The 12,485-nt window shown below is 35.7% G+C and overlaps 1 protein-coding gene across 2 annotated transcripts in view; it reads right to left on the bottom strand.

The window, feature by feature from the left end:
* The window catches only part of LOC108912012 (teneurin-a), a 225,486-nt gene that overhangs the window by 41,004 nt on the left and 171,997 nt on the right, over positions 1 to 12,485 (bottom strand). Inside the window, exons 1-3 of one of the 2 annotated variants that reach the window (XM_018717130.1) lie at positions 2,710 to 2,882; positions 1,418 to 1,692; positions 1,212 to 1,331 (exon numbers count right to left, since the gene is read on the bottom strand). In XM_018717130.1, the coding sequence (XP_018572646.1) occupies positions 1,212 to 1,331; positions 1,418 to 1,692; positions 2,710 to 2,795 (481 nt within the window). In that variant the 5' untranslated portion in view covers positions 2,796 to 2,882. Of the gene's footprint in view, positions 1 to 1,211; positions 1,332 to 1,417; positions 1,693 to 2,709; positions 2,883 to 12,485 lie in introns of those variants that run through there. The other variant, XM_018717129.1, reaches the window with a different exon arrangement.

Here is a 12,485-nt window from a genome sequence, read left to right as displayed (position 1 = left end):
TGGACGTATAACCGATCACTTCGTACACTCGATGCACCTGGACGACTATAGCTACTACCAGAACATAGTGTGTATGACGCGGTATTTCAGATTTTCCATTCAATTTAATTTTAAAGTTAAATAAAGTTTAAAAACGGTTGATCCTAAAAATGATGACACGGTTTTCTTTTGATAAAAGACCGACAATTTTTTGCTCTACTTTGCATCGAATATAATCCTACTATAATATTTGGTTTGTGTAGGCATGTAGAATTGTGCAGTTTAATTGTTAAAGATATAGAAGACATGAGAAAATGTTGGTTGTAACTTTATATAATACCAAAAATAGAAAGGAACGTATATTTACCGTAGGATAGTAAATACCGTAGTGAACGATTTTGAATTTATTAAATTAGCCCATTATCAATCAAAATGCGAAAAAATGCTTATATTTGTGCTATGAAAATTTACTAAAACAAAAAGTCTTTACCTATATATTTGCCTTATTTGTTTATTTCAAGTCTTTTCCAAAAAACAACAAGCATGCCTCTGCATAATGACGAATTTATAAAGAAACCTTGATCGACAAAGAAGCAAAATCATACTCAAAGTAGTTAAACCGCTTTGTATCAATTATTCTCCTTCGACGAAATAGAAAAAAACGTCTCTCAAATTGAAATAATTGGCATATTTCGCATCAAGGATCATAATAAAACGAGGATCTTGTTAGTTTTAATACCGGGGTTTATTCAGTCAGTCTGAATAACCCAGATGTAATTTACGTTTTTTTTCTCTCCCCCGGTGAAGTTTTAGTTTGAGAAGTAAGGGTCTTTATGGAGATGAGAGGGCAATTATAGTACGTCATTGTCAGTAGCTAACGAGTTAACGAAGAACTCGCGGCGTTAACGAACTTTTTGCCATCCACCCAGGTGAAAGATAAGTGAAATAATAACCTAGTCCGCCGGAATAGTAGATCCGAGGAGGAGTTTGTCACACTTTTCGTCATTATATTTGGAGAGCGACTTTTTCGAAAAGCTTTTCCCGTCCTAAACAAATAAAGGATTTCCGCTACGACGGCTGCAGTGGATTGTGATGTTTGCCGAGAGAGGATAAATTGAAATTCTCCTTGGGATTATAATTATTTGTTATTATCCTATGTTCGGAGCGGGGCGGAAGCAAAGTGGAAATATTATTCTTTACAATAGAAAAGCTGTCTCTGTAAGCATTCCTACCTTCCGTTGGCAGTTGCGTGGATTCCGATCCCATGGTGATTTGGTCGTTAGTTACGTCTTTTACGTCTTGGACTAGTATACAGTTTGATGAATCCATATTCGGCTTCATTGAACTTACAGCTGGAACAAAATCGATGTTAGCGATATATTCTAACCTTAAATATATGCCTCTACGTTTTATAAACGTTCAAGGGGAGGATTTTTACCTGCGAAATAGGCCAGCATGGCGGACAGGACTACCGCCAGCATTATGAGTCCGATGCTGAGACACTTCCAGGAGCAGCGGTGCTGACATCTCTTGTCGATATGGAATCTGGACGGGGAGTATGGCGAGTAGTGCGAAGTGGTGGATTGGGGTGGTGGTCTGAGGGGGAAAACGGGCATGACGAGGTTCGACTGTTGCGGCCCCGCCGATTGGGGGGTTCCGGTACCCGATGGGATGTTCTGGGACAGTTGGGTCTGCTGAAGGGTCGGAGCCAGTCTGGAACAAACGGAAGCGGTTAGTTGAGATAAGGCTGAGATTTTTATGTGTTATTTGTTTATTTATACGTAAAATAAAAAGATTGAGAGTAAACAAGCACAAATGCAATAGACAATAAAATCAATAAAAAGTTAACATTTTATATACTGGGTGTTCTGAAAGTCCATCAGGAAAGCCGGAACGTGCCGCTAGAGGACTTTTTTCTCATGCTAGACATCACATAAATTTAAACATTATTGAAAAGAGAAACAGTATCAGAAATAGAAGGTATTACAGCATGGCAACTTGATTAATTGCAGAAAGAATTATCAAAAATTTGATGTTTAATAACACTTTAATAGTGATTTTCTGCTAACGGTTACATTTATCGGCTTGAATAAAGTGTACATAATTTTTTCTGATATTGTTTCTCTTTTCAATAATGTTTTAAATTTCTGTGATATCTAGCAAGAGAAAAAAGATATAAACAAAACGAATTTTGAGTTCTAAGTAAAGTGCCCTCTAGCGGCGCATAATGAAGTCAAATGAGAGAGTAATCGAACTAGAATTAAATAAGTTATTTATATACCAAAAAAAACTTTGACAAGCTGTAACTTGCAAGCAATTGACAATTCGAAAAAAAAATCATTTCATACTGCTATTATTTTAATCCCTAGAATCACCTCCCGGAGTTTCCTCACGGACTTTCAGAATACCCTGTATAATTTTAAGTACCTCAAAACAATTTCTAGAATTTATTTTTTAAATATTGAATACCTATTGATAATGTGCTAGCAAAAACTCAATATACTGAAATTTTTAAGAAAATCTATGATTTTGAGTTTTATTAATACTAGTCCTCTAGCAAAACAGAATGCAAATATTTTAATAAAATTCATAAAATTAAATGAATAATTTGTAATAATAATAATTAAAAAACATTTTAAATATAATTTGTTAATAATGTATTTTCTATATAAACTATAGTTGCAGTCTTTAATATATTTTTTGGTGTATTTGATAAAAAAAAATACATACAAAGGTTCAGACAGGTCAGTCATTTGAAGAATAGTGGGGATGTGAGATTTGTTTTTCTTTTTTCGATGCTTAGTGTTTCTGCTCATTTTATCAATTATTCACTTTTTTAAAGATTCATTGATTTAATAAAAGAAAAATCAAAACTGACACGAAAACACTATTGTTTGCTTGTGTGCTCACTTACACTGAGCGCAACACAGGTTGTTTACGGCATATTTTAATAAGAAATTTAATAAACAAAAGTATTAGGTCAAAGGTTATCTTTATGGAAGAATAAACGTAGCGAATAACAAGTATTGAGGGCATGTGTTACAGGGTGAGAAAAAAATAGCAGTGCCATCAATAGACTTAAATGAATGAACTATTCCTTGTTTGCCAAATAAATAGTCAAAAAGCCACTCAAGTTACAGGCATTTTACATCCTTCTGTTGCCGTTCATTATGGACACAGATTTTTGTTTCAAACTTGTGGTTCTGAGCAACCATCAATAACTTCTTTTCGACTTTATTTTTTTTAAGGTGCGAAAAGTTAATGAAAAAGCAATTGTCGTTTTATTTATAAAGTTTCCAAGAACTTTAAGCCCTTGCTACATGGAAAATATTCCTTTTTGGCTTATTCCAGGATGCTTACTACTGGGAAACGCGCTTTCACGCCAAACTATACAGTTAAGTTGGTATCCATTATTAATTTTTAGCCGTTAATATCGTCATCAAGGAATGCCCGAAATGAATTCATATCCCGCCGCATCCCCGTCCGCACAAACTATTATACTATGCTAATATCGGCCCGATATAAAAGCAATTTGCGTCACTGATAGATCCGATGTGGGTGCACGGCTATACGTTCCGTACAATTCTACTCCAAAACGATCCGACCATGAAATTGTGTTCAAAAGTACCACATACACCGATTTACCATTTCACGCACTCGGCATTCATTGAAGTATGCCGGCCGATGCCCAAACTTCATGAATATTTGGCATATATAATTATTTCCGTTCGACCAAAACAAGTCGCGTTCGGTGAATCCAGTGCGTGGTTTCCCCGTAAATACTTCATTCGCTGCAGGTATTTTCGGTAACTTTGTAAGTATGAATTAGTCTGAGGAATAATAGAGTGATTTAGTCATAATGTCATTCATTTTAACCACGTATTTGGAAGGCCTAATAAAAACAGATAATCGATAAACACAAATTTTTACTCGACCTTTTAAAAGATAAGCCGTTAACTCGGCGCCCTACTTTGTATCACATTTGCTGACTGGGTACGCGCCAGCGCACCACAGCGTTCGAAAGTTGAAGCGAAACAGCTGATTTCCTCAGTCTTAAATGTTCAAATTGGTTTCAAAATCAAAGTGCAGTGAATCATTATTTTATTAGTCTTTCCGATCTCAATTGAAGATCAAAGAGCTAGGCGGTATGTACCAGATTCGGTCGCTACGCAACAACTCGGCATTAAAATATTTGAAAAACTTGTTCCCATATTTATTTAGCCATACCCATATACAGGTCTGGTCGCCCAGTTGAGTGCGCGCGCGGGCAAACGGCAAGCAAACACAGCCGGACTGCGCGACCGGCCATAAGTTTCAGTTGTCGACAAATTGCCTAGCAGTGCAGTGCAGCAATGCGGAATTCGGTGTGATTCAGGTCATTTTAATTTGTTATAGGCACCTTCTATTAATCTTTCATATTACAATTGGGAAAAGGAGAAATAAAAGCGATATTTTGTTTATATTATTACAACATGGCATTTTGGAGACCTTTTGAAACGGAACAAAACGAAATATCGCCAGATAATATTGAATTAATAGTACCGGTTGTTGATGAAATAGATTTAGAATTTAAAAATAAAGTTTCAGTGTCCACAATTTTTCGTGTTATTAAACAATGTGTTATAGATCATTGCGTAAAGAGAAAGCGAAAACAAAAATTTGAAAATATTGGTGACATTACGAAAGACGTAATTCGACGAATAATTTATAATTTATATAAAGAAAATTGAGGAAATAAATAATTAAAATAAGTTATTGGCCAAATGAACATATAGTAGAAATTTTCAACACATTATATACAAATTTTTATTATTTTTTAGCTTTAGCAAAAAACTTTTTTAGGGACGCTTAAATTTTATTGCTAGGCGTTTTTATACATGTTGAACTGACTTCGAAAATACTATAACAGTGCGGATGAGTATTTAGCCGTACTGCCATTTTAAATAGGTAAGTACCATCCTACCCTTTGAAAAGTAATAAGTCAGACAATAAGATACACGTACTATAAACTGAATAATTTACACAAACATAACACTATAAAACACAGAGAAAACGTACTAATATTATAAATTCTAAATTGCAATAACATAATATATTAGAAAAATAATACAGAAAATATGTTATTGAAGTAAAGTTAAAAAAAATACACTGTAAAAGACTGAAGTCTGATATTTGATAAAATGAATAATAAACAAAGATATTTGTCCAACAATGCGAGTTTTTGTGCCATATTTTATTTAAAATTTTACTAAAAATTTTGCTGTTTTTTGCAAGACCGTTTGGTTTCTGGGTCAAACAAAAATCGTTCCCCTCCCACGTTTTTTTTTTTATATTTTCAGGCTTCCGCGCGAACAGAATACACAACGGCCATAAAAATAAGTTTTTGACGAGAGAACTACCGAAGTTAAAGTAAACATCCCTTGCCTGCCGGCATAATAAAACGATATCCTGGCGAACATATAACGCTCTAAACGTTCCACGAAGAGCAGTTTCAATAATTCGCGCGACCCTCGTGTGTTTGGGAAACACGAAATGAAAAATAATGGCGGGCGGTGCTGTAAACAGTAATATGTAAATCTTACGGCTCTTGCTAACTTTCATTGCTGGCATAAATTTTTGTTTGCGCAAAACGCCGGCTCTGTGCCGCGCGTAGGTGGGAGACAGTGTTGCCAGTAGGGTGGAATGAAAAACATTAGAATTCCAAGAAAATGGTGTAGGTATAAATATTTAAAAAATTAATGTAAATGAGAGTTAGTTTGCTTTTGTTTTGGTTAATTTAATGACTTGTAAAACAGTTTTTATTCGTAAAGTCCTGAAGATGTTGCAATAAAACAACGAAACGTCGACAGTTATATAAATTGGCTTTCTTTCCATAAGCCTGAATATTGAAATAATTAATATTTTTTCTCTATCTCAGGAAAGAAGTAAAAGTGTTCGTTTTTGATATAAACTATTCTTATTTTTGAATTGATAATAATTCTTGTCCGAAACCTGAATATAATATATTGGACTTGCGCGCTAGGGTAAATTCTATCCTTCTATGTTTGACCCCAAATTCACCCAAAAAGCGCTGTAGTCTACCTAAAAAAAGCATGATAACGGTGTTTAATAATAAAAACGTGAGATTTCACGTGAAAACAGGTATCTGGCAACACCGGTGGCAACCCACTGAAAGCCGCAGTCTAGATCCAGATAATATCTTTAAATTCAACTTTGTTTATTGCAAGGGAGCGCTAAGTTTCAGTTGGCCTCCTATTAAAACCGAGCTCACATAAAATTAAATGTGCGGTTTCTTTACAACGTCTATAACACTTAAAACGCTAGATTTATCCTTTGATATACAAAGAGAAATACAACAGTGTACACAACTGCAATAATGGCTTTATTTTTATTGGAGCGACAGCGTGACCCTTTTATATTGAATGAAATTACCTCTGATAATTGAATTCAATAAAGTGGCTATTAGATGTCTGCATTCTAGTTGTTGTGTGTCTCCTACTATTGGTCTAGGGCGATCTACTTATTGAGGACGACAATGAATCTCACGAATTTATTACGGTTTAAGATTCTAGCCCCGATATTTTAATAAACGAGGGGTAATGTTTTGTTTAAATTATTAACTGATTCGAGACTGCTCAATTGTCTGTAGCAAGTTCTATTTCGTATTTTTTACACTGAAGTATTCGGAACATCCTGTATATTAAACAATAAACGCTACTGTTGTTGGAGAAAAACTTGCTAAACGGCTAAACAAGCGAATATTTCCTTGAGGCTCCCATAAATCATATTATCAAAGACTCTTAGGGCGAAAATAAGCTTTGCTGTCTTTGTAACTTTATCTAATTATAATTAAATTTTTAATAAACGCTAGGGAATTCTTTCCTCAGAGCTTATATTAAGTTTAAGCTAATTCAACAATGAAAGGAAATATTTTTTGCCGCATCTTTTTGTTTGGAGTTTCCTTTAAAAATTACTACGAGATATTGCTCGCACAATAATGTAGTCGTCCGTCAACGTCACGGAAGAGCTTTTCTTTAGAGGGAAAGTAGTCTATGGAGAAATATGAGGTGCGAAATTTACAACGTAACGCAAAATAAACTTAATCAATACACCTATTACCCCATCTGCCTTGCCTTGAACTTCGATGGATGGTGTCTACGAAAAAGTTGAAGCGTTGTCGCTTATCAATTTGCGAATCGTGTTAAAACACAAATAATATGACGTGACAAAACAGGTAACATTATGCGAGACAAAATTAATCACCCCGAACAATGTGCAGTCCAGATTTTAATCAATATATTTGTTGGGTCGTTTCAAATGGAAATTACCGTCATCTACGAAATGAATGGCAGAATATTACTTTTAATGAAAGGCCCGTTAATCCTGACGATTTTATTGTATTCAATTATACAGGCGTTCATTTGTTTCGCCTAATCGCCGTTGTCATACGCACAGCTGCATACTGGTTCAATACAAAATTCAGAAAAATGCCCCACACGTGTTGCTACATCTGTATCCAGCCTAACGCTGTTTTCACTGACGCGAATAAACACTAATTTCTTTGTGATCAATGTGATCGCCCAGCTTAGACAACCAACACTGCACGACCGGTACGTCAACTAAAATTCTGTTTGGAAATATCCGATAATCTTGACAAGAAAGATAATTAAAAAACTTTGAACTCTGGGATAATTTTAAAAAGTCGGTGAATTTATCAAACCCGCATTAGAACGTTGAAGATACGACAGTAAAGGCCTGACGTGGCATTTTACAACAACGTTTGATAACATGGCCGAGATATATATTTTACATAATTTTCGCAAGCGTTGGCGGTCCGAGTAGGAATGTGACCGATATAAATGATTTAATGGGAGGGAATTTGGGTCATGCGGGAACCATTACCGAGGAAAGAGCACATTTTCTTTATTTACAGGCCTAAAGATTCGATTCGGAACCGCCTCCGAGTGTTTAAAAGGGTTATAATATCCGGTCATTAAACGAATAACGCGATATCACATGAAATGAAATTTCCCAGAAAATGACCGCAGCAAATATTGAAATATTATTCATTATACGATTCGACATAAAATTATATGGTGGAATCCAGTACGGTGTTTCTGAAAGTACATAGTAATTTTCCAAAAAAATTGTATCAGAGTGTACGAATTTTATTGGCTGCCTTAATGTAAAGCGAACGAGTGAAGCTAGCGAATATAGCGAACATAGCAGTCTCTGGGCCCTTAGCATAAAATGGCTTTTTTAGATAAACGTAGACAACATATGAAACACCGTTTGTTTTGTGGTCGCAATATTGGCTATAGCCAATGAGCGAACATAGCTAACAGCTTCAGACACAACTAGTATAAGTTATAACGCTTTGGATGGTCATAATACTGTTTTTAACATGTACAGCATTCGAACGAACATAGTCATCGCGGTATTCGTGGTCGTATCAGGAAACAATGGTCGCTATATTTTTAATAAACATAGATAATAAATCAAACACACCTAGCACAATATTTCGAATAGCTACCTAGCGAACATAGCTAATACGCTCTTTGTACCCTTAGCATATTTTTAATAAACATAGTGAATAAATCAGAGTTAGCTAACACGATTTCTTCCTGGCCCTTTTAACGTGTATAGCTAACGAGCGAACATAGCACTCTTTATGATCTTAGCATAATAATGGCCATTTTAAATAAACATAGACAACATATTACTTATAGCTAGTATAATGTTTTGTTTGGTAATAATTATAGCTGTTTCTTAACGTGTATAGCTAACGTGAGAACATAGCTTCGTGTTTTTAGAAACAGTGTTTATTTTTAATAAACGTAGGGAGTATAATTGTTGTAATAATAGTAATGGTTAGGTACTTTCAACGTGTACATAGAACAAACGAACATAGCTAACCCAACGCTCTTTGTGGTCTTAGCAACTGTTTTTAATAAACATGGCAAGCATATCAAACACAGCTAACGCATTGTTCCGCGTTGTCGTAATATCGACTGTTTTTAATCAGTATAGCTATCCTAGCGAACGTAGCTATTGTAGCGCTCCGTGCAGGCATAGCTTAAGATTTTCTAAATCACATTTTAATTTCTATATCTTGCTTGTGGCATTAATTTTGGTCCATATTCGACGTACCGATAATAATACCCCGCGCATCGCATAAAATCGATTATGCACGGACGGATAACCCCACACAAAAGACATTTAATGAATATAATCGGAAGTCATAATGATTTCACAGTGGTTAGGCACATGCGAGAGGGACATAATACTCTACTTTGTACTGGGTGTCGGTTGAAAAGTCCATAAACGAACGTCATTAAAACGAAATCCATTGTTCTCCCGATCCACATAAAATATTAACGGGTTTTATACAACCCGTTTATAATAATCGCCCTGGAAATTTTTAGACGTAATCAGTCAAAGTATTAGCCCGAAAATAAAAATAATTAATCGGCGCGTGGAAAATTTTAAGGTTACCCACCCACACGGAACAGTTCCTGTATTTCGTTTTCTGTGTATTCAGCCTAACAGTTGTTTGAATACAACCCACGCGTTCTTTTTTTTCAAAGAGATAAAGTAAAAGCACTGGATTCTACGGTTCTGAGGTAAAAAATTTTCATGATTGCTTTATAGATGGCTCTCGACATAAAAATATCGACTTGGGTTTAATATTTTTTCCTTCCCTTATCGGGTCAACTTTTTTTCATAATAATTGCCTATGTTTCCAAATGACTAACACCATATTTGATGGTACAATTAAGCTAAAACGCGCTCACAGATTTCTGTCACTTACAGTTAAAGACAAACGAAACCACAAGCATTGACGTCGCTAAACAGATGTTAGGCCTTGGTAACGCTTTAGGACAATATTGAGTATGAGAAAACTTTTCCGGGAAATATGTACGTAATGAAATGCGAAAAGCTTCGGTTATGAAACCGATTTTAATCAAATAATAAGGTCGGAAGTACATAACTTTCCATTTTTATTCCTAATTAAATCGACCCAATGCGTTCGTATACGCTAAAAGCAAGCCCATTGCTGGCGGCGTTAACAGAAATATGTTTTAATAATAACAGGGTAACGTGCATGTTAAACTTATAAATATCTTTTATCTTTCGTTTTTCTGTTAACTGCCCCGTTACACATTCAAAATGTCTAATTTTGCGTTCGCGTGCCCGCCCGAATAGATTTCTTAAATTAATCACATCCATCACGTGTCAGGAGTTATAAAATACTTAGGTATCGAAAATTACCCGCCAGGAAATGAAAATAAATAAGTAATTTGGTAATCACACAAATTGTCCGGGTAATGAAATAGAATTTAAATTAATCAGGACTTAAACGCGATACTTGCCACCTGTGCGGCTATTATCGCTAAATCAAATGTCGTGGAGGACTAACCGTGTCTATTTTTGAGTAATATTGTCCTTTAATTTATAAATTATATAAATTGTGACTGACGTATGAGATTTCTATATACTACAATGGGTTTTGAATGCGTTAAAATGCTTAAATGTATTTTAAATCATGTGATAAACGTGGCGAAGGTGTTTTCTCAAAATAAGAACAAATTAAAAAATATATAGTATACTGTTAGCTCTCATGTGTTTATTGCTATTGCAAAAATAATTTAAGAAACGTATTTGGAGCCATCGAGAAAGAACTAAATAAAGTACTTGTCGTTACCAATCCAGAAGAGTACTGCCGCGGTATCAAATAATCAAATAGGTCGGTTGTCGGTCTTCAGGCGTGGCCCCACGTTGGGCGCCAAGACGCTGATTTAGCTCGGTTCCGCTAGCTCTTGGTGGCGTTGACCTATTTGCTTCCCTTCTAAGCATCATGGGTGAGTCGTAGACCCTCATGATGGGATCGCCAACAAGGAAGAATACAATTTACGATCCTTCACCATTGTGACGCTCGATATGCTCAGGTTGAGAGTCCACGATCTAAATTTGAGTAGCTGGTGTGACCTAAGAGGCCTTGAAAGCACTGACAATTGCTTTTTTTCCAAATTTGGACACTTTGAAAAAATATATATGGATCGGAATTTTTTGCTTACCCTTTCGGGTTCGATACCCTTGTATCTGAAAGTCACTGTCTTTTACACACTAAGGTTTATGCACTGTCCTTGGAGTGCCGTTACGAAAGCTTGTAGATGCAGCATATAGCTGAGAGATATGTTATGCTGGGGTTTATTAATTAATTTATTTATACTTTGTACAGTACAGAAATGCAGCGGTTTCACACTCCGGCCAGGCACCTACGTTCTGGTTAAATAACTGCGAACGACAAGGGAGCGTGTTCATTCTCGGGCGGGGTGGATTCCGGTAGTCTGCTTGTTGAGTGGTTCGGTTTACGGAGGACTCTATTCTGTTTTTCGTCCGGTCGATGCGACGGTCGAATTTTGGAAACATCGTCGATTTTGGGTGATTTTCCATACCGTCTCATAAGGTTTTTGAAGATTGCTGTAAAATCAACCAACGTGGACAAATTTTTGGAAACGACCCCGTCAAGTGTTTCAGTAATTTTTTTCCCTTAACTATGTTCCATATGTATACCCATTAATTCGATGGTAATTTGTGGGACGTATGGTTTAATGTGTTCCTACGTGAAAAATTCCTAGTTACTACTCAGAAAAGCAGTTTATAAACGTTTAGTTCCGACTCGAGGAAAGTACGTGTATACGAAGCAGAATCAGTCCGCCGTAATGCTTCAATTTCTATTCATGGAGGAAAAACAAGATATTAGCTGCATTTAAACACAATGCCATTTTGCAATTTAAATCCGGCCGTTCTAATACGTACGGAAACGTTCGTATTTCTTCACTTATTGGATTTCCATTCGAATTCTTTTCGCCAATAGTGCGTTAATAGACTAACGATTCCGGGGTGAATTTAATTAAACGAACCCCTCGAATGTGCGGAACTATTCGCCGTCCGATTTATTATTATTTGAAATGCTGGAAATATTCCCTCGAATCGTAGATTACTGGATTATTTGGCGAATAGATAGGCACCGGTTTTCATAACTATTGTTGTCGGAATAAATCACTACCGTCCCTGTTGCAGCCATAAAGGCCTGTAGTGCACGAAACGCGGAATACAATATTTAATTTTGTTTAGATTAGCGATAATTGATCGGCGTTCTGTGATTTGCCGCTGTTGTTTTGTACTAGTTTTCTTACTATTTTTGTTACAACGGGTCGTTTTCAAACCTTTTGACTACACAATAAATTGAAACAGATTAAAAAATATGAAACCCGTAATTTTTCTTTTTTTATTTTGACCTCATTTAAGTCCTAAAGAACTTAATTTCACACTGTTTGACGTGTCAAACATTCTTTACTGTGTTCTTTAGAACTATTGGTTGATTTAATTCCGACCAGAACACAGTGAACGAAAATAGAACAGAGTAAATACTGAAAAGCGTATATAAACACGCATAATTACCACGCATGGTGGTTAAAACTGAATCGTGTTTGTCATCG

Source organism: Anoplophora glabripennis, unplaced genomic scaffold, assembly GCF_000390285.2.
Source record: "Anoplophora glabripennis isolate ALB-LARVAE unplaced genomic scaffold, Agla_2.0 scaffold88, whole genome shotgun sequence".
Lineage (NCBI taxonomy): Eukaryota > Metazoa > Arthropoda > Insecta > Coleoptera > Cerambycidae > Anoplophora > Anoplophora glabripennis.
This window is presented reverse-complemented; position numbering and strand designations above follow the sequence as displayed.